At 35.8% G+C, this 27547-nt stretch overlaps 1 protein-coding gene across 5 annotated transcripts in view; it reads left to right on the top strand.

The window, feature by feature from the left end:
* Positions 1-27065, top strand: part of REPS1 (RALBP1 associated Eps domain containing 1) — an 80350-nt gene extending 53285 nt beyond the window's left edge. The window contains exons 9-20 of one of the 5 annotated variants that reach the window (XM_055324685.1): positions 2719-2840; positions 6153-6233; positions 12693-12780; positions 13980-14081; positions 15882-15951; positions 17272-17390; positions 18627-18691; positions 20332-20517; positions 21379-21474; positions 23340-23488; positions 24289-24394; positions 26808-27065. In XM_055324685.1, coding sequence (XP_055180660.1) covers positions 2719-2840; positions 6153-6233; positions 12693-12780; positions 13980-14081; positions 15882-15951; positions 17272-17390; positions 18627-18691; positions 20332-20517; positions 21379-21474; positions 23340-23488; positions 24289-24394; positions 26808-26876 — 1253 coding nt within the window. In that variant the 3' untranslated portion in view covers positions 26877-27065. Of the gene's footprint in view, positions 1-2718; positions 2841-6152; positions 6234-12692; positions 12781-13979; positions 14082-15878; positions 15952-17271; positions 17391-18626; positions 18692-20331; positions 20518-21378; positions 21475-23339; positions 23489-24288; positions 24395-26807 lie in introns of all 5 variants that reach the window. The other 4 variants (XM_055324686.1, XM_055324684.1, XM_055324688.1 and 1 more) reach the window with 4 other exon arrangements.
* Positions 27066-27547: the final 482 nt, after the last annotated feature.

Genomic DNA, 27547 nt, shown 5'->3' with positions numbered 1-27547 from the left:
CTCTTGAGAGTATGGACATGGGGTTTTTTTTCCCAAAATTCATATTTTTACTAAAAGCTCAAACTTTGAACTTTGTCACTTGTAACAAGTATTGAAGACACACACACACAAATATTGAAGACATTTGGTTTCCTTGAAATGATAGGCTCATTAAATTAATTTTTGAAAAAAATGCCTAATACCCAAGTCTGAATAATTATAGTTTATCAGCTATTCTTTCAAGAAAAATGGTGTTCCAGGAAATTAGCTTACAGCTAATCACACAAGTACTTTTCCTTGAGACAACCATAATCCTAGGTGCAAAGCAGAATGCTTTATATATATTTCCCTTTTTTGCCATGCAGAGTATTAACATGTGTTTTTAGGGTTGAGATTTAATTGAAATAATTTTTACTGTGATAATTATGAGCATTCTTCAGTGAAGTTGCCATGCATGTTTGTTTAACTAGAATGTATGGCGGTGAAGAATATAATGACTAACATACTTTAGTGCCACTGCCTTGATTCTTGCTGATAAACAGCAGTTTTACCCACCATTGCTTTTGCATCATCTTATAGGTGCCAACACAGGAAAAAAGCATTATTATCATTACAAAAACAATTTTGACTTTTCAGACTCCCTAAAAGAGTCTTGGGGATTCCCCCAGGAGTCCATGGACTACAGTTTGAGAACTGCTACTCAAGGAAAATAACTCAGCATAACAATGAAGTGTAATTATTTGGGAGAATAACATTTTACTTCTCAGCCTCAAAGAGGCTGGACCCACTGCAACTTTGTAAGAGATTCCCACAATTTACCTGAAATTGTAACTGCCCTGAGGTGGGGGTAGGATGCAGTCTGATCTTAAATTTGTAAGTGGAAAACTAATAGAAAGAATGTCTGGAAAGCCAAACCAGGGCCCCAGGTTCCCCTATGGTGGCATTTAAAACTTAGCTGATACAATGTGACTTTAAATAGGTTCTTTGAAAATTATTCATCCTATCTAGTTAATACTATTTTAATTCTGTTTTTCTTCATTATTAATACGCTTTGGGGCATCTCTTAAAAGACATTTCTTCATTCACCACCTTCATTTCACTTTCAATCAACTTAGTCAAATTTATAGCTATTATCTTCCTTTTCTTAACTCCTTTCCCTTGGTTATCATTGAAAAAAAAATCCATAATTTTCATTCATACTGAAAACCACAGCTATCCCCATGAGGGATTTACTGTTATGATTTATCATAAATAATTTTTTCATTAGTCTTCAAGAGCTTTGTCTTCATTGAATATTATTGGAAGCATTGGTTTTATACTACTTCAAGACATTTATTGAAAAAGCGATAAGATTAAGAAGAGCACCTATTCTTGATCTTAGAAAACAGGAATTTATCAAGATATGATGCTGACTATAAATTAGAACTTGCAGTGTGATGAGAATATAAAGAAATTACATTAGGATAAGTAAATGGGAGAAGTGTTTTAAGATAGACATAAACAAATAGGGTGAAGAGAAATTTTGAGAACATAAAAAATATCAGTAAGTAATTTTTGTTTTAGGAAAATAACAGTAAAGGAGAATGAATTTAAAATGAAGGAGAACCTGAAAACAACTAAAATAAATACTTGAGTGTATGGTATGTACCAGGTCCTAGTATGTTAGGCACTAACATTTAAAGGATTTATTTATGAATAGATTGAAAGGTAAAAACCTACACTGCTAAATTATTATATGGCTGTTTATTTAGGAATTTTAATTACAGTGCTAACTAACTTTTAATGGCAAATGTCTTTCTTTCTGATGGAGAAACTCAGGTGCTATTTTATTCAACTTGCCCATGGTCAGTGAGATAGTGACAGATTTTAGAGTCATATTTTTGATACAGGTTCTCAACAGATTAGATATTCCCCATTATTTTGGCAATTTATGTGATTTTCAGATTGGGATTGTATTCCAAACCACATACAATTTGGAAAGCTTGCATTGAGAGTTTAGTTACCATTGAAATTCCTTCTGTTTTTACATTGTAATGTAATTTTACGTTGTAATGATATAAGTTGGTTCAGTGACTTTGCTCTTTGCCCACACCTGGGACTCTTTTCTTCTGCTGTCTGCCTTGCCAATAGATGCAGCTTTTTGGTAACAGAGATTTGTAGAGAAACTGTGAATGAATTAGTTATAAATCAGTAGTTCCCAAATTATATTCCAAGGGAATATGGAGGGATTTTGTTTGATAAATGGTCTGTGTTTGGGAAAAAACTGATTTAAATAAGGTTTATTTGCTCTTAAACATTACAAGTCTTTGATATACAGATATGCATGGGGATGTCCAACAGGGAATTAGAGTATCCCCACATTTATTTGAACAAAAAGCCTAACTTTTTAAAGCATCTTAATGATTAAATATTCCATGAAATACACTTTGGAAACTGTTATAAGAATATTAGAAAATGATTCAAAGCTTGTGCCCTATTGCATTATTGTTATGTGTAACACTCTTTTCTATTTATGCCTAACTAGATTTTATTTTCATGGAAAGCAATGGTTTTAAGTAGACAGTAAGTAACAGGAACAAGTATTGCCTGATTGATTGTTAATATGATTGGGGAACATAAGGAAAGTCAGACTATAAATCACTACTTGTAAAACTCTTCTGTTAGATTTTCTTTTATAAATAAATATTCCTAAACTAAACTCTGTTGTTTATAGATAATTTCTCTATTTTTAAATTGCAGATGTTGGAGATCAGCCAGGTGAGGTAGGTTATTCAGGCTCTCCTGCAGAAGCACCTCCAAGCAAGTCACCATCAATGCCGTCACTAAACCAGACTTGGCCTGAGTTGAATCAGAGCAGTGAGGTTAGCAGAGCTTCCCTTTTCTTTTACTAACTTAAACTGTTTGAAGGTAAGAAGTTCCAGGCAGAGTAATTTCAGCACATATATAGCTCCTTTGGTATGCATGCATAGTTGAGAGAACATACCCAATAAGACTGTGATAAATGTTTATAATTATGTGACTGAGGTTTTCAAAGTACTTTTTCACAGTGAATACTATCATTTGTTTTCCAGCACTCATTCCTGCTAAAACCTTGTGAGTTAGATGAGGCAGACACATGAAATCAACCAAGGGGTGGTATCTTGGCCGAAATACCTCGTAGCCAGTGAGGCACTAGAGCTAAGCTTTAACCACAGGTCCTTTGAGATTCAGTCAGCTGCGATTATATATTTGCAATCTTAACATTGGAAGTGGTGTATGAGAAGTCACTAATCCAGCTTTCCACAAGAAGAAAACATTTTCTACAACTCAGGCTATTTATAATTTATTCTATGTAATACAAAATGGAATGATTTCACTGTTAAATGCAGTGGTTAAAGAAAACTGGTGTAAGATCAAGCACAGCGTGCAAAACAGAATGGAATTCGAGATGAATACACTGCTCCCCTATCACTTTGGAACTCCATTATAGAAAACAATAGAAGTAGGGCCGCTCTGATTAGAGAGATTGTCTGAGGCCCCCAGTCTCTTAAACCTTAGTGCTCTATAGAACTCCCTTTGAAAACTGTTCCAGGCTGCTTAGAGCAGTTTTGTGAACAAGTCACTTTTTTTCATTATAATTTTTAATATCACCTTTATAGTGCTACAAATCTCAAAGTTTGCTGACTTTTAGGAAAAAAATTCCAAGCTTTCTATGCTTTCCGTGTATTTTAAAGGCTGAAAATCACTGGGTTAAAGCAACACTAGTTAATTTTGGACAGTTGAAAAGCAGAGAAGTAACTGGCCAGTTTAAAGTACTTCTTGCTTTTGGACATGATCACAGATACCTGTGTTGGAGACATTATAGCACATTTATCATAAAACAACTGTTTAGGTATTTTTTTTTAGAGGGTAGAATTAAGCCTTAAAAGAATTTACTAATAGGCTTTATAAAGAGTAGGATCAGTTTTCTTGAAATCATTAATTTTTGCTGCATTTATTCATTTGTCATTTTTTTTTAAAAGCACTATCAGATTAAGAGTATTTATATTCCTTTGATACCAGTTCATAAATAAAAGCAACTCTAAGAAGCAACTGAATTCTAAAGCCCATCTTCATTCTAAATAAAAATTGCAGTGTGATCATTCAAGCCTCGTCATGGCGTCCCTTCCAAATTCTGATTCTAGTAGTTGCATTTTCCCTTAAATATTCCTAGCAAGTTTCATTTGTAGTGTTGCTAAAAAGTTCATGAATGTCATAAATTTTTTTTTACTGTATGTGGAAAATCAGAATGTCAATAAAACATTGGTTTTGATACATTTCAATAATATTTTCTAAAAATACCTGAGGATATAGAATTTAAATTATATTTTAACTTTCTACCACAAAACACTAATACTCTTTCAGCAAACACTTATTCAGCACCTGCAAATATGGATGAGGCACTGGATAACACTAATAATCATCCCTAACATTTATCGAGCACTCTTGATGTGCCAGCGCTGTTCACAAAGCTCTTTATATGTACTAACTCCTTACATCTTTACAACAGTCCTATGATACAGGTATTATTAATCTTGTGTTATAGATAGCAAAACTGACACACAGGTTAAATAACTTGCCTAAGGTTGTATAGCATAACTGGGATTCCAGCAGCCTGGATCCAGAGCCTGTGGTCTTAGCCATTATACTAAAGTTACAAAGATCAGGATGCTCTCTGCTTTCCAGGTAGCTTACGTACAGTCTTCCTGAAACTTCATGCCGCCAAATAGGATAGGTAATACCTATTTTATGGTGAAAATCTTCTACATCTAAATTTTTCTCCACAATTAAATAATAGGGATTTTAAAAATTCCTTTGTTTACCCCTACAACAGTAATTATTGAGAAAACTAATTATACTAACATCACTGAAGTGATGCCCCTTGATAAAAGTGAATTATTGTGGATTTTCTTTTTCAACAATCACTTTGAATGCATCGGTATTAGTTTGTTGAAAGATTATATTATCTATTTTTATAGATAATTTTCATCAACATGTTTGCTAATACTTAATTTCTACATGTCTTCTCAAATAGAGTATCACTGTTTTAAATAGTAAATCGAACTTTGAAGCATAAAAATGTATACTTTTCCATACTGAATTATAGAAAGGATTTTGGTTAAAAGAGTAGGTGTGTCTGTGTGCAAACATTTGTATGTATATACTGTATATGTGTAGATGTTTTTCCTTCTTCAGAGGATAACCGATAATTCTTAATCAAATTTTAATGATTTTAATGCAGTTTTGATATAAAATCTTACACTATTTTATTACTAAGATCTTCAAAATAAATGGAATTTACTAAAATTAATGTTATCACTCCACCTATTCTAAGAGGTCTAATACTTGTGTACCTCTTTTAGAGGAGTAGTATTTCATATCAAAATCAGTCTTCTGTATATAACACGTACTCAGATGCTTGATTTGCTCTCATTGTGGCCGCAGTCTGATTTTTCTAGCATGGGGTAGGGGACGTTGCCTGAGGCAGTTGTCTTGTGGTCTGGCATGGCCCTGTGTGTAGTGCGGATTGCAGGGGTTGATTTGCTACAGGTGGACAGAGGCTCAAACATATATTAATTCCAAAAATCTTTTCATTTTATCTCAATTACGCCTTATTAAATATCTATACATATGTATAAATTATGTGCACGTCCATAAATAGAATCATCTTTCAGGGGTCGCACTGGCAAGTCACACTGACTTGCTTTGTTTTGACCAGAACTTTGGTACACAGGGTACATTAGCATCACCAAACCAATACATTAATGTTAGAATTTTGAAAGAAGGATTTGAAGTAATTCTTTCTCTAGTCAAGACAAACCCCTTTACATTTTTACTTTGTTACCATTTGTACCACTTAGATTCTGTTCCTATATTATGAGTTTTAATTCTGTGAGACTTTTAGTCTCTTACATTGAGATTGCAATAAATTGTTATTATACGTTTGAATTTGAAGCTGCTCACCTTACATTGTAAGATGATCCACTATAGATAAGTATAAAATGTTTATGGAAAAACAGAAATTATGGAATTTTGTCAGGCCTTTGAAACACAACTTGCAGTGCAACCTCTGAATTACTTTGCTAAATCTTCTCCAATGATCTTTTACTCCATCTTTCTCATCATGCTGACTTGTCTCTCCTCTGTCTGTTCAGCAGTGGGAGACATTTAGTGAACGCTCTTCAAGCTCACAAACTCTGACCCAATTTGATTCTAACATTGCACCAGCTGATCCTGTAAGTCAATCACTTAGCTTGCTTGTTTGAAATTAATTTTATTAACCCAAATTTCCATTCATTATGGTTTTTAGCTGATATGCATGATTGAGTGGAGTGCTTAGGGGGGAAATGGTGGCAGGCTTTTCAATTTTTGTGTGCTTAATGGTGGAAAGAACATTTTTTTTAATCATTTGTATTTTCTAGTTATATTCATGGGAGATAACTGTATGTTTTTAAATCTAGTACATGTGTCTAAGGAAGCATTTTGTGAAAATTGAGCTGACCTTGTTTTCATTTGCTAATTAAGTGTATGTTAAACATATACTGTGTATTTCATAGTAAACATAAACTGTGTATTTCAGTGCGATGACATTTAGTAAATACTATTATTTGTATGCTTATACATCATGTAATATGTACTTTTATGTAAATATGCAATGTCATCTTTTATTTTAACAGTCCAGATGGTATGGCTTTGACTTAATCAGTATGTTGAGTTCTGTTAAAGAGAATCAATTTCAGCAAAAAAGAAAAAAAGAAAAAAAAAAGAGTTGTTGGTCACAGATTGCCATTGTGCAAGGGACCCTCTGTCTTGTCTTCCTGTGGCTCACTGTGTTGCTTTGAAAATGCTACAAAGTTCACATCCTGATTTAAAAAGTAAATTCTGACCCCACAGAATTAATTTCATATATGCCCTGCCTGTCCCTCAAATCATTAGAAAACTTCAAAACCTTAGCTATTAATCATTCTCTTCACTGTTCACTCCTGCTTGTCCTTTTATTTTTTCTTTTAAAGAGAAAGACATGGTAATAAGCATCTTTCAAAAAGAAAAAAGGAAGTAAGTAGGAAGGGAAGAGAGTAAAGGTAGGATTTTTTTAAAAAATGAGTGAAAAGATAAAGTGTCACAAGGCTTTTTTTTTTTTAGATGTTTCTGATCAAAGAATCATTAATTTTTAATCTAGTAATGTCCTTATTGTGGATTTGGGAGAAATGGCACATAAAGATAGCAGTACATCTTCAGTAGTTTAAATTATTGGATCTTTCATGTGCTTTATAATTTTAAAAAGTTGATACCTATTTGTGAAATAGGATGCTGTTACATTGAATTCAAACAGATAAAATATGGAAGTGTTTTAAGTGTCTGTTTTCATAGTTTATTAATTATTTATGGGCCAATTAATATGTAGATCATCTGTGCTCTTTGCGTTTATTGCTACTTTGAAGGCATTAATCTTTGGTTTCAACCTGAAAATTGAGGAATGAAAAAGCAAAACATAATATCTGCTGCTTATTAGCATTTTAAATTAAGGTCTCTTGGGAAGTGACAGGTGCTATAACTTAAAAGAAAGTTTACCTTTGCTCTAAGGTTTATTTCTCCATCTTACTCTTTTTTTTTTTTCAAGATTTTATTTATTCATGAGAGACAGAGAGAGAGAGAGAGAGAGAGAGAGAGAGGCAGAGACACAGGCAGAGGGAGAAGCAGGCTCCATGCAGGGAGCCTGACGTGGGACTCCATCCTGGGTCTCCAGGATCATGCCCTGGACTGAAGGTGGCACTAAACCACTGAGCCACCCGGGCTGCCCTCCATCTTACTCTTACCTACTATTTACATAGGCAGGTTATTTTTTTTAAATAGTTAATTTTAAAATGTTTTTTTTTTTTTTTAATTTTTATTATTTATGATAGTCACAGAGAGAGGGAGGCAGAGACACAGGCAGAAGCAGGCTCCATGCACCGGGAGCCCGACGTGGGACTCGATCCCGGGTCTCCAGGATCGTGCCCTGGGCCAAAGGCAGGCGCCAAACCGCTGCGCCACCCAGGGATCCCTAAATAGTTAATTTTAAAATGTTTTATTGGGAAAGCAGGTTAGGTTTAGGAATACAGAATTGCTCTGTTTTATTCCCCAACCCATAAGAGATGGCGAAAATAATTATGCAGAATATTATGATTTTTTTTGTCAGGCCAGGAAAGAACATTATATATAAAAACATAGAACTCAGAGGCAAAATAAATTGACTAATGACTGGCAGGAAATGCCAGGAAATACTTGACTTTATCATAGTGATGTTCTTGTAACTTCTTGGAAAAAATATCCAAATTTGTGAGTTCTAGCTCTAGTGTTTAAAATATTATGGCTCAGTACTTTCTTTTATTATCTCTTGTGTGGCAGGAAGCTGTAAGAAATTAAAAGTTATAATTGCTATTTTAAATCTGAAATTAGATCTCTAAACTTGATAAAGTTAGCAGTCTTAAATATTTATAATGTTACCTAGAAATCTTTATGATGATAAACTTAAATCTTAACTTTGTTCCCGCAACTTAGGGATCTCATTAATAAACCTGCCATTAGGAGAATACCCTGCTCCCATTGAGGATCTAAGTTCTTATCCTTCATTTAATACTTACCTGGCAAACTGCCTTCTGTATAACACAGCTTATACCCATAATCCCAAATGATCCTTTGCAAGCCTTCTATAAATAATTGTGAGTAAATAAGGTCCATACAGATTAGAAGATAATTGCCTAAGAGAAAAATATCACTGCAGTTCTAATATGAATTTACAAACCTTACAGTCTTAGAAATATTTAATGGAATATTTTTAAAAAGCTAAAATTTGATAATTAGCCGTTTGCTCAGTAAAGTGAAAGTCTATGAGAAGCCCCACAGTTCCTTGTAGCACTTAGAGACTTCTGCATCACATAGTACAGTGACCTCACAGCAAACTGAGATGGATAGTTATTAGGCTCCCAAAATTATAATGAAATTGAGCTTCTGATATATCATTTCCAGAAACTTGATTGCTTTTGTTGAACTGCTTATCGTTAATAGCCTCTGGTAGAATCTGCTTCTGCTACTAAATTCTAGACTGATGAGAAGTGTAGTGCACTAGTCTTTGCCATGATTTATGCCTGATCTTAAGTGCTGTAAAACTTCTGAGTAATTCAGGATATAAAAAGAAGTTAATTTGATTACTGATGATGCCCAGCCAACCCACCTGGTTTAGTGGAGCTCCCTTCTAAGTGCCTGTGACAGTCTCTAGGAGTATAAAAAATGTCAAAAACTTCACTCATAGGTAGCCCACAGCTTAACCATGATAGGTGATGGTTGTAATATCACTGATTGTGATAATTATCATATATAGTTGTGAGCAAAATTTTAGGCAGAGTACTGTGGGCTAATTCAGCCTGGTGTATTTGGGAAAGTTTTCACAAGAGTGGTTATGCTTGTGTGCTGGGTTTTGAAAGAAACTATGAATTGGCAGAAATGGACAAGGGCATTCCAAGCAGAGAGAATATCACAGGCAGGATCTGGTGAGTGTGCTGAGAGTATAGGGTAGACATGGGGGGTGAGGGGGTCTAAGCAGTATGGTTGAAACCAGACTGGGAAGATCTTTTGTGCTAGACCAAGGATCTGAACTTCATCTCATAGACCTGAGGAGCCAGCCAGGAGTACCATGAAAAGATAGGAGTGAGAAAGAGGCAGTTGGGGAAGATCAGTCAGGCAACAATGTGAAGAATTGATGGGATCAGAGAGAGCAAGATGATGAGTGACACAGAAAGGAAAAGCAGGGAGGGTGGACTCAGGCAGGATCATGAGATTTAAGGCAAGTAGAAAATACAGGTAGATGAGTTTAATATATTCAATAAAGTGTATAGTATAATATATATAATATATTCAAGTATATTATATTATATATTATAATACACTTGAGTATATAATCAATAAAGTATAAAGTGAAATGCCCAAATATATGACACAGATGTACCATGAGTGATTAAGAATGGGTTTCCTAAAGGTGACGAGGTGATTTGAATAGGTAGAAGAAGCTGGGCAGAGCCTGCTAGTCAGTCTTTATACTTTTTCCTCTATTTGTAAATTTGGGGTTGCTAATTTGGAGCATCTGATGGCTCAGGACTTAGAAGAGTATAGGCATTCATGGTTCTTCATTTGGATGTCGAAATGCTTAATGTCAAAGCTGTCTATCCTATTGCAAACCACAGTCACAAATAGAGCTTCTGATGTGTATACTAGTTGGAGGTTAGGCCTGCCATCAGTGTAAAGCTCTGTAAGGAATTCTCTTGTCCTGCTAGCAGCTGGACTTGCAAGCTCACAACAGCCAGTGGTTGCATGTCTGAAGTATGTGATACAGAATTGATTTGCTGGCACAGAAACTTATGCAAATAATTTGGAGAATGAATAGAACATTCATGATTTTCTTTTCTTAGAGCCATTATCATGACTTCCACATACTGTACTGGAAATATATGAAAAGATTACTTGGGATCCCTGGGTGGCGCAGCGGTTTGGCGCCTGCCTTTGGCCCAGGGCGCGATCCTGGAGACCCGGGATCGAATCCCACGTCGGGCTCCCGGTGCATGGAGCCTGCTTCTCCCTCTGCCTGTGTCTGCCTCTTTCTCTCTCGCTGTGACTATCATAAATAAAAAAAAGAAAAAAAAGATTACTTAATAGTTCCAACTGTCGTAAGTTTTATATATCTGATTTTATACACACAGAATATATATTAGATGAATATTATGAATTAAAACGTCTAACAATTTTTTTGCTTGTTTTTTCCTAGCTTGTTTTGGGTTTGGAATAAGAATTTATTGTCTCATGAACTATCCTTTTTTTTTTTCCTTTAATCTTGCCTTATAAGGTTAAATTCTGATTCTTATTTATTTCTACCACTAAAGTTGTGAGTTAAGAAAGTAGATATTCCTAAAGCCATGTTTTTATAACCATAAATGCAACAAAGAACATCTTAAGTATATTGTTAAAAATTATTTTCCTGAGGAACCCCGGGAGGCTCAGTGATTGTGTGTCTGCCTGCAGCTCAGGCCGTGATCCAGGGTCCTAGGATCGAGTCCCACATTGGGCTCCCCACAGGAAGCCTGCTTCTCCCTCTGGCTGTGTCTCTGCCTCTCTCTCTGTGTCTCTTATGAATAAATAAATAAAATCTTTAAGATTTTTTTCCTTGAGAGTAACTTATTATTGTTGTTTGAGAAATCTATAAACTTTTATCCAGCTATAATATTAATCTTTTAACTGTAATTTAGAGTTGTAGGGGAAATGTTAGAACTCTGTCCACAACCTTGCTGGTGTAGGGACAGAAAATTACTGTGAATGGATCTATCAGTATGATTGCAAAAAAGAATTCATTTGTAAAAAAAAAAAAAAAAAAGAATTCATTTGCTATAAATTGGTTAATTTGAGATTATGAGAATAAGCTAAGGGGGCCTGTCAAACAAGAGGCAGTATGCTAGAACCAAACTTCCTTTAGCAGAGGCTTGGTGTTACCGAGTACTGTCAACCAAAAAAGGTGTCTGACTTAAACTGAATCTAAGAGGCTTGTCTTCATCTTCTCTTCTTGCTTTGCTGTTTGCATTCTTTTCAATAAGTCTGTACTACAGTTTCCTTACTCCTCTAGCTAGACTTGCCACTCATGAAATTTTAGGAATATCAGATATATTCCAGCCATGAAAAGGTTTAAGAAAAATAATGGAATGTTAAGAGTAGGAGTCTTACTTATTCCTTTTTAAAAATACATGGCTTTGTGGAATTTTGTGGGGTTCTTTGTTAGTTTTTGTTTTTATTTTATTTATTATAGAGCCATGGGAATAGTGAAGGAGATAGCAAGCGAGAGAGAGCATGGAGCAGGGAGGAGAGGGAAAAGCAGGCTCACCACTGAGCATGGAGCCTGATGCAGGCCTCTATCTGAGGACCCCGGGATCATGACATGAGCCAAAGACAGGCGCACAACCAACAGCACTATCCAGGCGCCCCAGTTTTTTATTATTATTATTATTATTATTTATTCATGAGAGACACAGAGAGAGAGAGAGGCAGAGACACAGGCAGAGGAAGAAGCATGTTCCATGCAGGGAGCCCGATATGGGACTCGATCCTGGGACTCCAGGATCATGCCCTGGGCTGAAGGCAGGTGCTAAACCGCTGAGCCACCCAGGGATCCCCGGTGCCCCAGTTTTAAACAGTTTTATAGAACTAATTTGTAGAAACAATATATTATGCTGTTACAATATAGTGAGCATTATTACCTTGTTTTATATAGGAAAAAGTGTCAATTTCTTTTCAGCAATTAGAGAAAAATTTGAGTTCTCATGAAATAGTTCACTTTAACTTCAAAGGTTCAGATTTGTATAATTTCATTAGATCATCTCATACTTTGCCTTTGATATAGTCCTCAAATATAGTTTTATAGATCTTTTTTCCACTCAAATCTTTAACCACTCAAAAATTAAAATGTACTTTTTTATTAAAAAATCAGATTATTAGGGTAAGCATAGTGAACTTGATTTGTACGCGTAATTCTAAGATTTCTAATTAAGAAATTTATTTTCATGCTTGCCTTAGCATGAATAAGAAAGTCTATTTAAAGTATTGTTAGTTTGGATTATTCATGGTATCAGCTTGGCGTTTTTAATGCAAAGTCTGTATTTCCTCCCATTCGTCTCTAGGATACTGCTATTGTTCATCCTGTTCCCATTCGTATGACTCCAAGCAAAATCCACATGCAGGAAATGGAACTGAAAAGAACTGGCAGTGGTAAGGAAGCTGTTGCTGGGTTGTATTTTAGATTAGCATCTAACTAAAATACACAAATAATTATTTGAGGGCTCAGATTCCTTCATAATTGTTTATTTTTCAACATAGTACTTTCTACAAGTGTAGATGTATTTTTGTGTATATTACTCAATTTATATTACAGTTTCAAAAGGAAACTGTTAAAGGGTGCCTGAGTGGCTCAGTTGATTGGTCAGCTGACTATTGATTTTGACTCAGGTCAAGATCCTAGGGTCCTGGGGTCCAACCCCATGTCATGATGGGCTCCATGCTCAACAGGGAGTCTGCTTAAGGATTCTCTCTTTCACCCTCTGCCCTTCCCCCCAAGTGTATGCTCTTTCTTGCTCTCAAATATTTTTAAAAAATTTTTAAAAAGGGAAACCGTTGAATTTGTATTATAAATAAAAATAAGGACACTTGGAAGATGTGACTTTTCTAATACCCAATGGGTTTTGTGGGGTTTTTAAAAGATTTTCTTTCTTTCTTTATTTTAGGGTGGATGTAAGCCGGGTATGGGTAAGGAGTTGGGAAAGGCAAAGGGAAAGGGAGAGAGGATCTTAAGCAGGCTCCATACCAATGTGGAGCCTGACGTGGGGCTCAATCTCAAGGCCCTGAGATCATGACCTGAGCTAAAATCCAGATTTGGTTGCTTAACTGACTGAGCCATCCAGGCATCTCTACCTTATGGGTTTTATGATAACTGCTGTGAATATATATTTAAAGTATGTTCAGATTTTAACTGAAGAGGAGGTAGTATGTTAAAATAAATCTCGGCTTTGAAATTGTATGTTTTGCTTAAAGTCTTGAAGTTTCTCCTCATTTTAGATTAAATGTTTTAGACATCTATTTATTTTCTCAGAGGTATATCTATTTTCTGTATAAGTCAACATCATAAATTATTTTATAATCATTTGTGTGGGGTTTTTACTACTCTGAAGGGATAAATTAACAAAGTATGAACATGCAAATTGACATTTTTGATTAAAACCAATCTTCTGTTGTGGTAGAAAGCAAAATTCGCTATGAACAAGCTCATATTTTTATTAAAAATACTATTTTGTCTTATATCTCATGAGGTTTACCTTCTACTTCTTTGGAATGTATAAATGAAGTCTTATACTCTGAAGTTTATGAATTTATTAATTCAGTTCTTATATTTTTACCTTTTACTTCTCTACTAGATCATACTAATCCCACTAGCCCATTACTGGTGAAAACATCTGACCTGTCGGAGGAAAGTAAGATAAATTCATCAGTGAAATTTGCTTCTGGAAATACTGTAGGTAAGTGAAAAATAGCATTACAGCTTCCATTTGAAGTTGGTTAAGTGTGGATTTAGAATCTGAATAATTCAAATGTATAGCTATTTCATATTACCTTACTGAATAAAGTAGAGGTAAGTCAACCTTTTTAAGTACCCTACCCTCTGTATGAGTAAATGGTTGCTTATTGCCACCTGGACCTGCTTCTAGGCAGGCCTTCTGTTTGCCATCCTTCTCCGTTAGCCACATTTAGTCCAGGAACTCTTCACACTTACTCCTTCCTCTCACAAGAAATTAGGTGTACATTCATTTATTTAGCCTGTGTTAATGGAATAGTATGTGGCAGGCTCTGTTCTAGACACTGGGGATTCAGCAGTTAAAACAAACAAACAAAAAATCTTTGCCTTTATGGAGCTTACATTCTGGAGGGAATATAAGAGAAAAAAACCCAAAACAAAAATCTTAACTCCTCCTATCTTAAGAGATAATTAACACATTGGATAAGAATAAAGCTGGCAAAGAGAAGAAGAGGGAGTGGCAGTTTAAGGAAGGAGTTCAAAGAAGACCTTACCAAAAGATGACATTTGGGTTAAGATTTGAATGAGATGAGGGATTAGGCTGTGAATATCAGAAGGAAGGACGTTTAAGGCACGGGAAATAGCACATGTGAAGCCCTTATTTAGAAATCTGCCTTCTGCTGGGAACTGCAGGTAAACACCTGGAAGAGAACCAGTTAGCAAATTTGGCAGCCAGAAGTAGCAAGTAGTAGAGGAGTAATCAGGGAGCAGTGTAAGAGTGACTTTTACTGCATGAGATGAAACGCCGTTAGAAGGTTTTGAATGGAGAAGTGATGTGGCCTGAAGGAAGGCCTTCCTTTTTTTATATACGAGGATCACTACAGCTGCTGTAAGAGTAATAGCCCCCAAGAAAGCAAGAGTCAAAACAGGAAAGATCGTTTAAAAAACAATTGGAGGAACATATGTAAGAGAGGAGGATGGCTTAGCCTAGGGTGGTAGCAGTGCTGGGAAGTGGTCAGATTCTGGCTATATTTTATAGAAAAAGAGTCAGAATTTGCTTACTTGTGTTATAAAGTGTGATGGTGGGAGGTCACAGGTGATTCAGGGAATTTAGCCTGAGCCACTGGGAATTGTGGAAGACTGTGATAACAGGTTTGTTGGGGAAAAACAGAACTTGAGTTTTGGACATCTCAAGTTTGAGATGCCTGTTGGAACATCCAGATGGAAATATGTTAGTTTTAACATCATTCATGGGCCAATTAATTAAACAGTTCAGTTATTTGATAAGAAAAAGGAAGGGATACATTTTGAAATGAAACCAAACCAAATAACCAGTCCCTTCAATTTATAACCCTTCAAAGTAAGCAGCAGTGTTCCTTCACATTGTCCCTGAGTTTCTGTTTTAAGATTTATCATTCATCACAACCATTAGTCTGTCTCTGGGACCCTCTGCTCTTCATAAGATTGTGAGGATTTGGAAATGATATTTTCTCAGGTGAAAAGTGGGGAATGTCTGGCTAATCTCATAAATTTTATTATTGTCTAAGCATATTTTTTAATTCCTATATTAACTTCTCTAGACTAACCTATTCTGTGTGCATGGTATTTCATTGTGTAAATATGCCATGATTTGATTGATATTTAAGTTTTTACATTTCATAACACTAGGATGAACTGTTAACCTATTAGCCAATCTTTAAATATCTGTGATTTGAAATAATAATTATTATATTTGTTAGGTTATATAGAGTAAAAAATGAATAAAAGATTATTATTAAATAGGATATATTCCATTTATCAGCAGATGGGTACAGTAGTTCAGATTCTTTTACTTCGGACCCAGAACAGATTGGAAACAACGTAACTCATCAAAGGTCAGTATTTCTTCAATTAAAAAGCATATTAAAATATCTTGTTATGTTTTAATTGAGAATATTTTAGAACCAAGTATGAATTATTTTCCTCTATTCTTCAGCTCTCTGGAGGCTGTTAGGTTACCTGTTGACTTATGTAGAAGGGAAATAATTTTTTTATTCTTTTCAACTTTACTAGGAAATAAAAGGAACCTTATTGTTCCCATGATATTCTTTGGAAGGTCTAGAAAGAGCTATCGTAGCATTAGCAGTTTAATACAGTCCTTTTTCTAAGTAAACAGTTGAGAGTCTGTTTAAGTAATGTACAGATTTTCTTGGATAGCCTTATGGCAAGTACCAACAAAATTCTGTATTTTAAGATACCATCTAGAAGCACATACCCTAGTGTTGGGCTATCTACTTACCCTGAGGATCTGCATTACATATAACTTTTCAGGCACAAATAAAAAAGGTATGGGATAGGGTGAAGGTGGCAAGGGATTTGTCTGCAGGGGTTTAGCCATCCACTAAAAATTATGTGTAGGACAAGAGTATCTTTTCCCCCTCCTCCTTTATATGTACTAAGTGTCCTTTTCCACATTGCTGGAGGATATAGAGACTAGTAATATAGAATCTCAGAAGAATTTCCAGAGTCAAAGACTGCTTCTTTGTATAATTATTTCTCTTCAGATATCTTGGATTTTATTCTCCTTTTTATCCCTGTACATGAGGATAAGATTGCCAGGGTCCATGAGATTCTTTTCAGTATACAGAAGACTTTGGTGGCAAAAAAGTGAATCTCTAGGGTGGGTCAAGAATGAGTACAGCCAAAAAAAAAAAAAAAAAGAATGAATACAGCCACTGCTACAATGAGATTGCCTGTGGGGACACAGGAATGAATGGGCACCTCAGTAGCTGAGCCAGATTCTCTTTCAGCTTATCAAACTTTAAATAAGGTGAAAGCTAACCATGTCTGAAAGTAAATTTTCTCTTTTTTGAAAATGTTTTTTCAAACTAGTATTATCTTTAATTGAGTGGGAAAAAGTTACTAGGTTTGTGTCTACCTTGAATTCCTGTCAATAACTTTCTTTTCAAAATTTTTGAAATCTTAAAAAATGTAATAATTATGCTTCATAAAAAAAGATTATTTGACACATTGACTAATTACTTGCTAATGCATATCATAAACAGTCTTGTCTTTATCATGATAGGACTTGTATACCTACTTGAGAAAATGTCACACCAATAAGATCTTCGCTGCTTAGCCAAATTTGAATGCTTAAAAGGGAAAAAGCTCCAATACCAGTAACATGACCAGTTATAATGGGGTGTATTTTGTAGGTCTCATTCAGGAACATCTCCTGATAACACTGCACCACCACCTCCTCCTCCAAGACCACAGCCTTCTCATTCTAGATCATCATCTTTAGATATGAATCGGACCTTTGCAGTCACCACAGGTAGGGATTAAGAGCCATATCTATTTTCATTTGTTTTTTTTCCTAAGATTTTATTTATTCATTTGACAGAGAGAGAGCACGCAGGTACAAGTAGGGGGAGAGGGAGAAGCAGGCTCCCCACTGAGCAGGGAGCCCAATGTGGGGCTCAGTCCCAGGACCCCAGGATCACGACCCAAGCCAAAGGCAGATGCTTAACTGACTGAGCCACCCAGGCACCCCTGATTTTAAAGTTCATTAAAGAGCACAACATTTTTATTTATCTTTTCTTACTATGCCTTATTTTTTATTTATCTGAGGAAAAACTTTGAGTTTAGAAGATGTCAGATGAGAGGAAATTTTTTTTCTTTATGTATTTGAGGGAAAATGATAGAGATGGGAATCTGAGAGTTGCCACAAGAGATTTTAAAACAACCATGTGGAGAGATCAAGGAGGGAAAGCTGGAAAGGTTTTCAGTTAACTAACAAAGGAGAGATAACACTCATAATTTACTTCAAGTTTTAATTTTTATATAACTGGTTTATTGTTTTTTTTTTAACTGGTTTATTGTTAATAAATTTTGATCAAAACAGAAAAGTTAGAACCAAAGGGTGATGATGTTCTATTTTAGACGTCATAGGTTTGGAATGATGAGGAAAACATGACATAATAGTAGACCATTGGACTTGTGGACTAAGAAAGATTGTGTTATTTGAGAATTATTTACTTAGAAGTGATTGAGTGAAGTATTAAATGCAAAGAGAAAATTTGGAAGTCTGCATATTTTATAGCTGAAGAGCATTCAGAAATTTTAGAAAACCAAGAATGTATATAGTATTATGGAAACAAGAATACCACGAGTGCCTTGTGCAATAGAGCAAGAGAAATGAGATCTGAGATAGAGTGCCTGGGTGGCTTGGTCAGTTAAGTGTCCGACCCTTAATCTCAGCTCAGGTCTTGATCTTAGGGTCATGAGTCCAAGCCTCACATTGGGCTCCACACTGGGTGTGGAGCCTACTAAACAAAATAACTCCCTAACAACAAAAAAAAAAAAGATAGATAATGAGGTCTCAGAAAAGGCTATGAGGCTTGGTTACTAGGTCATATCTAGATAGTTTTACAGGATAATAAATGCCTTCCAATACTTATCAAGCATTCTTAGAAGTCTTTGTCATTTGATCCCATTCACTCTGCTTGTTCGTTGTACTAGCAAAGTATGTGTTTACTAAAGAAAAAAAATGACTTGTGTATTTACTCAGGACAACAACAGGCTGGAGTTGTTGCCCATCCTCCTGCAGTGCCTCCAAGACCACAGCCCTCACAGGTAATTCTTCAGTGTGTTCATTACTGAACAATTACATTTGTCTGTTAGGGGTTTGCTTCTACTCTGGAATTATTTTGAAGATCAAGAATTACCCAATTAATCATTCTTAATGAGCATTTCATTTAGGGAAGCTGGGTCTTATTTTGGAAGTCCAGAATAATGGTTGGAGTTACCTTTGAAAGAAACTTAAAAGTGGACCAAATGATAATGTCTTAATAATGGAAGGTTTAGTGGAGAGAACAGTGGGTTGGGAGATGTCCATGTATGTCCTGGGTCTAGCAGAGGCTCTGTGCCCTCCCTGCATCTCCCTGCCAAGGATGTTACTCCATCAGGAAAGAAAGTGTAAGAAGACCTCTGCATCCCTGCCAGGTGGAAATTGTTTTCATCTAGTATGTTCTGAGACAGATTCTGGATTATAGCTATAGTTTTATGTGGCTGACTGGCTGGCTGCCTCTTACATGAATGAATTTGGTTGATTTTTTTCTGAGTTAGATTCTTATCATGAGGTTGGTTACTTGAAGTTAGAAAGATGGTTTCTTAATCATAAAAGGTCCTGAAATTTGAATATTTCCATATCTAGTTTATCTAAAATGCCAGCAAAAATACTTGTGTTGGGTTAAACTGAAACCCAATGAGCTAGTCACTTGACTCAAGAATGAGTTCAGTGGGGAAGACAGACCTGTAAACAGCAATTATAATGGAAGGGCTATGCTAGATATATTTATGAAATGCTTTGGCACAGCTTTACTAGCTAGTAAAGTCAAGGATCTCATTGAAAAGGCATAAGTAAAATGAAAGAAGTAAGACTTTAAGCAGAGACTTGAGAGATAAAGTAGTGTTTCTTGGGGAGAGGGCACTCCAATCAGAAGGAATGACATTGCCTGGCATATTCAGGGTAAAGGAGTCAGTTTATTGTGAGTGGAATGATGGGAGATGAAACTGAAGAGGTGGTTGGAAAGGGGCAGAGTATTTCTGTGTCGTACTCAAGACCCAGAGAGAGTCATGAGACTTCTCACGCTGCATTTTACGTTCTTGTTTACTTGTATCTTACCTTGCTCCGGTCTATCTGCTTCATTAGGGCGCAGACTTTATTTGTTCATTCACTATTATTTTCATAATGCTTGGCCACAAGTTAGATCTCGGTAAATTTATTTTTGAACTGAAGATTTTAGGATTGCTCCACCAAAGGAGTGGAGGACATACCAAAGGGAAGTACACTGAAGTGTTGGGAGGATCCTTAGAGCGTGGTTTTCATACTTTAAAATAACCCTTTTAGAAACATAATGAAACAGTTTAAAAATAACTTGTTAAAAGTACACACTATTCTGCGGTACCCTAATTAAGAAAACAGTGGATGCAAGTGAAGAATCAGAGAGTAGGGCCATACCCTCCCTCTGCTTTCATGTACTTTCTTTGCAAAAAAGAATTTTGTAAAAGTATCTTTTTTATTGAAGGTTTGTCATCTTAATTTTTTTAGTGTCTCAGCATTCCACTTACGGATTTTAGAGCCAGATGCTACCATCCCTTATCACCCTGAATTTACGGATAACAAAGCATATCTACAATATATGTTCAGAGAAGGCTGGGGACAGTGATTCACTAATAAAATATGTGTTCCTCCATCCTGATCCATCATGTAGGCTCCTGGTCCCGTTGTGCATCGCCCAGTGGATGCTGATGGCCTGATAACTCACACTAGTACCTCACCTCAGCAGATACCAGAACAACCAAATTTTGCAGATTTCAGCCAATTTGAAGTATTTGCTGCATCAAATGTAAATGAAGAACAAGATGATGAAGCTGAGAAACATCCAGAGGTCTTGCCGGTCAGTTTTTAAGGGCTTATGTAATTTTCTGCTGAGAAACTCTTCCCACATTATATTCATAAGCAGGTCTATAAACAGAGGAACCTCTAAAAGAGCAGATATTAAGAGTGAATATAAGTGAGTAAAATTGCTGCTGCTGCTGCTGCTGCTGCAGAGGATTTATATTTCCTACATCTGTGCATCTTACTTATTTGACCTCAGGTACCTGCTGGTTACGATATATGCTCAATAAGAATCAGAATCTGGGTGGGAGTTAGCTGTGGTGTGAAAAGACACAAACACAACCATCTGAGCATGGCTAAAACACTGCTCAGGGGTTTGCATCTGATGTGTGATTTGGTGAAGATTTCCATGTAACAAGTGGTTATGGTTACCATAGCTACACTCCATTCGTATGATAGTAAGTCACCTTAGTTAGACCTACAGACTACAGGATGCCAAATTCAGTCTTTGCAGTGTTCCAGGATGTGCTGTTGAGTTCTAGTGGCAGGAACTTCTACTAGCCACTTCTTCAAAATTGAAACTTTCTGCCTAGCCCTGGGCCCATTAGGGGTATGGGCTATGCCTCCAGGAAGGCAAGGGAGGGCCCGAGGGGAAGTATAGGTGTGCACAGGGTACTGGTCCTCATGCCCTGAAGTGGAGGCATCCCCTCCCCTGCTCCCTCAGAGATGCATTCCCTTCCCTTTTCTCTGCCCTTCTGCACAAGAGAATGGTCATTTTACAGGGTTTTCTCAAATTCTTTATTATCAGAATGAACATTTTCTTATGACATTTTGCTCTCTGACTTGTTAACATATATTTATGCATAATTATTGTTTACTGCTTATGTGTAATTAGAAACGATAACGTATTCACCTCCAGGTTGAAAAAGCTTCAGATCCTGCAAGTTCTCTTCGAGTTGCCAAAACAGATAGTAAAATTGAAGAAAAGACAGCTGCTAGTGTTCCCGCCAATGTGGTATGGAAAAAGTCTTTTATAATATTGATTATTTTGTACATATAAAAAATTATATGACACCATTTTTACTTTGTAAGATTTTAAAGATGATGAAAATCTTAGAAATGAAGTTAACTACAGAGTTTCTAAGCCATTCCACTGCCTTCAACTGTAATATATTTGGTCTGTCTCAGAACAAAGTCTATCTATTTAAAAAATCTGGGAGAGGATAGTCTGGATAGTCTGTCATCTAGTATTTGCCATAGGTTCTCAAAATTTATCTGCTGATGACATTCTTCCACATATATTGTCAAATTGTTTGTTTTATTGCAATCTTAAGTGTCCTAGGGAAAAATTACCAATCCTCTAAGGGTGTTATACTCTGCTCTTTTTCTTTACTGTTTTGGGGATAATTTTTCCCCCAATATTTTATTATGAAAATGTTTAAACATACAGTAAAGTTGAGAGAAGTTTACGTTGTATATACATCAGTAAACCTACACTTTGTACTATTAATATTTTACTGTACTTGCATTATCCTATATCTCTCCATCCGTCTATCTACATCAATCTTTACCTTTTTTTGTATTTCAAAGTAAATTCAAGATATTTGTATATTTTTCCATTGAAAGAAAAGTTTTGGTAATTTTTTTCCTACTATCATCTGGACATCTCCCGTAGTTATTATAGCGTGTGTTTGAGAGTACTTAAATTCTACTTTCTGGACACTTTATTTTTTACTATATTTCTGTGGTTTTTTTTTTTTTAATAGTGAAATAGATTTTTGTCAGCTTACAGCAACAAATTAAAAATAGCACTTAACCAAAGATATGACAGGACAGTTTATTGTCATTTTTATTTATTAGCAGATAAACCAAGTTATGGTAAATACCAAAATACTGTATTTGAATCTGTTGAAGTCAAATTCACAGTTTCTAAAAAAATGTCCATTCAGGGCAGCCTGGTTGGCTCAGCGGTTTAGCACCGCCTTCAGCCCAGGGCCTGATCCTGGAGCCTCGGGATCGAGTCCCATGTCGGGCTCCCTGCATGGAGCCCTCTGCCTGTGTCTCTGCTTCTCTCTCTCTCTCTCTCTCTCTCTCTCTCCCTCTGTCTCTCTCTCTCTCTCTCTTTCTCTGTATGTTTCTCATAAATAAAGAAATAAAATCTTTAAAAAAAAAGTCCATTCATATTCAAGAGTTAAAATAATTGTGCATCTTAGTTGTGAGTTTTTAAAGAATTGCCTTTCTACTTTATAAATTGCTTTATATAAGATATATATTTTATGTATTTATTAAGACATAGTTTAGTATTTTTGAGTAGGAAATCCTATGATGATGATAGATACATACTTCTGGACTCCCCCACTTTTTTTTTTTAAAGATTTTATATATTTGAGAGAGAGAACATGAATGGCAGGAGAGGGAGAAGCAGGCTCCCTGCTGAACAGAGAGCCTGATGGGGCACCCAGGTCCCAAGACACCAGGATCATGACCTGAGCTGAAGGCAGACGCTTAACTAACTGGGCCACCTAGGCACCCCTGAAGACACCCTTTTATATTATTAAACAGTACATATATATTGAGCATGTTTCCTGTTAATATTTAAACAGTGGATTACAGTTTTGAGTCAGATTTAGGCCTCAAGGAGCTTATGTTACCCTTTTTTAAAAAAAGTAGTTACATTTCACAATTGTGTCAACCAGGAACAAACCCTTTCACATTGAAATTTAACTTAACTGTGTTACAGATACATAAAGTAGGACAGGTGACTTTTAATTTTTGGAGAATAAGCAGTTTAAAGAAAGCAAAGTGCTTTATGGTAAAGTGCTGAGTAACCGTGAATGTCTTGAAGACATGCTCATTGTTAATGGACTTCTTCTCTTGTAGAGCAAAGGCACAACACCTCTCGCTCCACCACCTAAACCTGTTCGAAGAAGATTAAAATCAGAAGATGAATTAAGGCCAGAAGTTGATGAACATACGCAGAAGACAGGTGTCTTAGCTGCTGTGCTTGCATCACAGCCTTCTATTCCTAGGTAATCAGAGTTGTTCCTAAACACAAATAATTACAAGGAGCAAAAAGCACAGCAATTAAATTTCTATCAAAATGAAAGAAATTACAGTCAGAATAGCTCTCTAATTGAGCAGAGGTTCTCAGCTGTTCCCTCTCTAATAAGAGTTTTCTTTTTTATGAATAGGTGTAATATTCCTCCCCACTTTCCCCCCTTTCTATTATCAGATTCAATTCCAATTTCATTTTGATAAACTAACACAAACCCTAGAACAAATTTTTAAAAATTAATAGTGTAGATAACACTTAAGATTTTAACTATGGTTGTCCTGGACCGAGAATTGGCCAACAAGGGCTCATGGGCCAAATTCACTTTATGGCCTGTTTTCTGTAAGGCCCAGAGCTAAAAATGGCTTTTATATTTGTGTAAAAAAAAAAGAAGAAGAAGAAGAAGGGAGAGAAGAGAGAAGAGAAAAAGAAAGAAAAGAAACAAAAACCAAGAATATGCTGTAGAAACCATTTGGCCCACAAATTAAAATATTTACTATGTGGTCATTGATAGAAAATGGTTGCCATTGCCTGCTCTGGACTAATAAATGCAGGTGATTCTACAGATAAGAAGAATTAAAACAATAACCATAATACTTAAGCTCCTGAAGCTTAGGTACTTTTGGTTGACCATTGAAACGGAACAAGTAAGGTTGAGCGATGCTGCTAAGGCAAAAAATGTTCCCTCTAGTTTCTGGATTTAGAGATAGGTTGGAAGAATGGAGAGAATTTAAGATAAGAAATGACAATCTGTTTTTCTTGCTCTTTTTATCTTAGGTCTATTGGGAAAGATAAGAAAGCAATTCAGGCATCAATTAGACGCAATAAGGAAACCAACACAGTTTTGGCCAGATTGAACAGTGAATTGCAGCAACAATTAAAGGTATTCTGAATCTTTATTTGGGAAGTCCCATGGACTCAGAACATCTCAGTTAACTAGAACTTAAAAGTGATCCAGCAATTCTTTTTTTTTTTTTTTTTAATTTTTATTTATTTACGATAGTCACAGAGAGAGAGAGAGAGGCGCAGAGACATAGGCAGAGGGAGAAGCAGGCTCCATGCACCGGGAGCCCGATGTGAGATTCGATCCTGGGTCTCCAGGATCGCGCCCTAGGCCAAAGGCAGGCGCCAAACCGCTGCGCCACCCAGGGATCCCTGATCCAGCAATTCTTAAGCTAGTATAATACTTCCCAGGCACCAAGAGAAACGTGTATCTAAAATGTTCTTTATGCCTTTGAATCTTTGGGTATTAAAAGAAGTTTTGTATGCTTGATTCTGGTCTGATTGTCTTTATATATATTTATATATATATATATCTTTATATATGTATATAAAATAAGACAGTCTATGTATGGCATCACTGTTTGTATAATGTTCCTAAACTTTCATAATAAAACCCAAGATAAGAAATGTTGTGACCTCAGGTACCTCCAAGATCATATACATGATTTTCTATACTCTAATTTTAAGATGATTTGAGTATTGTTAGTTTATCCCTTTATCAAAGACAACTCAGATTCTATTAAAGGGAGTTAAACGGATCTAAAGAAGGAGGATGAGGACAATTGAGGTCATTTTGAATGTGGAAAAGAAAAGAAAAGCCTTAAGTAGAAATGGGACTTACGGCCAGTGTATATTCCCATCATTTATACTTGAGAGGAATGGGTTTGTTTTTCTTTCTTACTACTATGATTTTTTTGAATCCCTGCAAGTAAAAATTAGCCAGAATCATTCATGGTTTACCAACATTATTAAGCATTCATGTCTTGTAAACCAGTGGCTCTCACATCTTGATGTGTATACAGTTAATCAGAGATCGTGTTAAAATACAAATTCTGATTCATACTAGGTATGGAGTGGGATCTGAGAATTCTGCATTTCTTTGTAAGCTTCCGGATGATGGGAATGACTGTTGGTCCCACTTGGAGTAGGAAGGTTGCACACCACTAAAATGAGGAAAAAAGAGTCTGTGGAAGTGTAAAATGAATGCTTGTTCCCATAACATTCTGTTTTTATCCCTCAACCAGCATTCATCACACTATCTGGAATTATTATGGCACATTTGTCTCTTTGTCCTACTAAAATGAACTCACTGAGAGTAAATCATAATTTTTTTCTGTGCAGGTTGACCATATATAGGTTGTCCAAACAAAAATACTTTGGAGAGAAAAAGAGAGAGGGATGTGTTAATGTTTAGGCAGGAAATCAGAAATAAACTGGGACTCTCCTCGATAAACTCATAACCATCTTGTCTCTACCCCAAACCTAGCACATGTTAGGCACTTGATAAATATCTGTGAATGAATATTTTTGTATAGCTCTTTGACCAAAGTAGATATTTGTAGTCATTCTATGATTATGAATTTGGTCTATTATAAAGGAAGAATGTAAAACTAAGGATAAGCTTGCTGTTACCATACTTTGATAATGAAAATTTTGTTGATGGATCTTTTTCTGAAGAACTAAAGACGCCTATAGAAACATGTATATAGGAGCTATTTTAAAAATAACTTTTCTCGTTATTTTTGAGAACAGAAAACAGGAAGTATGATATGAAGTAGGAAGAGGTAGTTCTGATTAAAACACAATACTATCAGCATGATTGAGAAAAATAAAAATAAGTAGGTAAGTTAGGATTTGCTGGCTATCTGAAAAGACTGCTCAAAACCAACAGTGATTAGAAATTCTGATTGCAAAATAAATTTATTCATTATGAAACCCAAACTCAAATCAGGTTCAGGAGTTGTTATGACCAGATATTATAATCACCAGGAGAAAGAGTCTGTGTTAATGGTCATCTACTGTTACTGTAGGCTTAATGCAAAATGCATGAATTAATAGCATCATTTGCAAATATTGGCTTTTCTAATAATTAAAAAAACACTTTATTACCCTGATTTAGTAAGAAAAAGATTTTAATTAAGATCATATTTTAATATTACATACATATAAACTTTCCTAAGTGAAGTATCGTTTTAAAATACGAATGACTGGGATCCCTGGGTGGTGCAGCGGTTTGGCGCCTGCCTTTGACCCAGGGCGTGATCCTGGAGACCCGGGATCGAATCCCACATCGGGCTCCCGGTGCATGGAGCCTGCTTCTCCCTCTGCCTGTGTCTATGCCTCTCTCTCTCTCTGTGTGACTATCATAAATAAAATACAAAAAAAATTTAAAATACGAATGACTCTCCCTTCATCTTCTTAACAAATTTAGATTGTTTTCTTGATGTTGAGTTGTTAGATGTGCCTTACTTTTATATACTTCGAAACATAACTTAGTTTTGCATCTTTTTCAGGATGTTCTTGAGGAGAGAATTTCTCTGGAAGTTCAACTGGAACAGCTTCGACCATTCTCTCACCTATAAGCCAATTGCCGTTAACTGTGAACATACCCATTTTTAAGCAGTTTTGGGTTCAAGCCAATTTGGAGACCCAAACATTCAGCTCACTGCTTAATTCAACGTTAAATTTTATGATTCTGTTTTGCCCTATATGTTCACCTGTATTTAAGTATCTTTTATTTTTTAATTTCAACAATAAAAGGGTCAGGATGACTTTTCCTGGAGGATATATTGTGTTTGTTGGTATAGCCCACCCTTCTTAACTCCATAGTATCAGGAATACATGACATTGGTTCAGCATATTTACCTGGCCAGCATCTCACACTGATTTGGTTTACAGAATGGCCTTCCCATCTATATCTCAAGCACAAATACTTGTAAAAGGAGAGAAAATTAAATAAACTGTCAACTTGTTTTTTAGGTTTAATATTTTACATAAAGCATCTATATTTTGTAAAAATTTTGAAAATGAGTTTCCTACTTAATTTTTGATTTGAAAGAACTGTATTGGTTGAGGCATCCTTTAACCATAATCAGTGTTCTTTGGCGGTCCTTTGGTACTTCCAGGTTCTTCTATGTCAACTTGAGGGGCAGATATTCTCATTTTCCCAGTGAAAATTGGAGCAATTTTGCCAATAACCTAGAATTGTGTGTGTGATTTTACCTCAGCAGTCATGTAAACTTATGAAGATGCT

The sequence above is a fragment of the Nyctereutes procyonoides genome, unplaced genomic scaffold, assembly GCF_905146905.1.
Source record: "Nyctereutes procyonoides isolate TBG_1078 unplaced genomic scaffold, NYPRO_anot_genome, whole genome shotgun sequence".
Taxonomy (NCBI): domain Eukaryota; kingdom Metazoa; phylum Chordata; class Mammalia; order Carnivora; family Canidae; genus Nyctereutes; species Nyctereutes procyonoides.
Note: the sequence above shows the minus strand (reverse complement) of the source record. Positions and strands in the feature narration are given on the sequence as shown.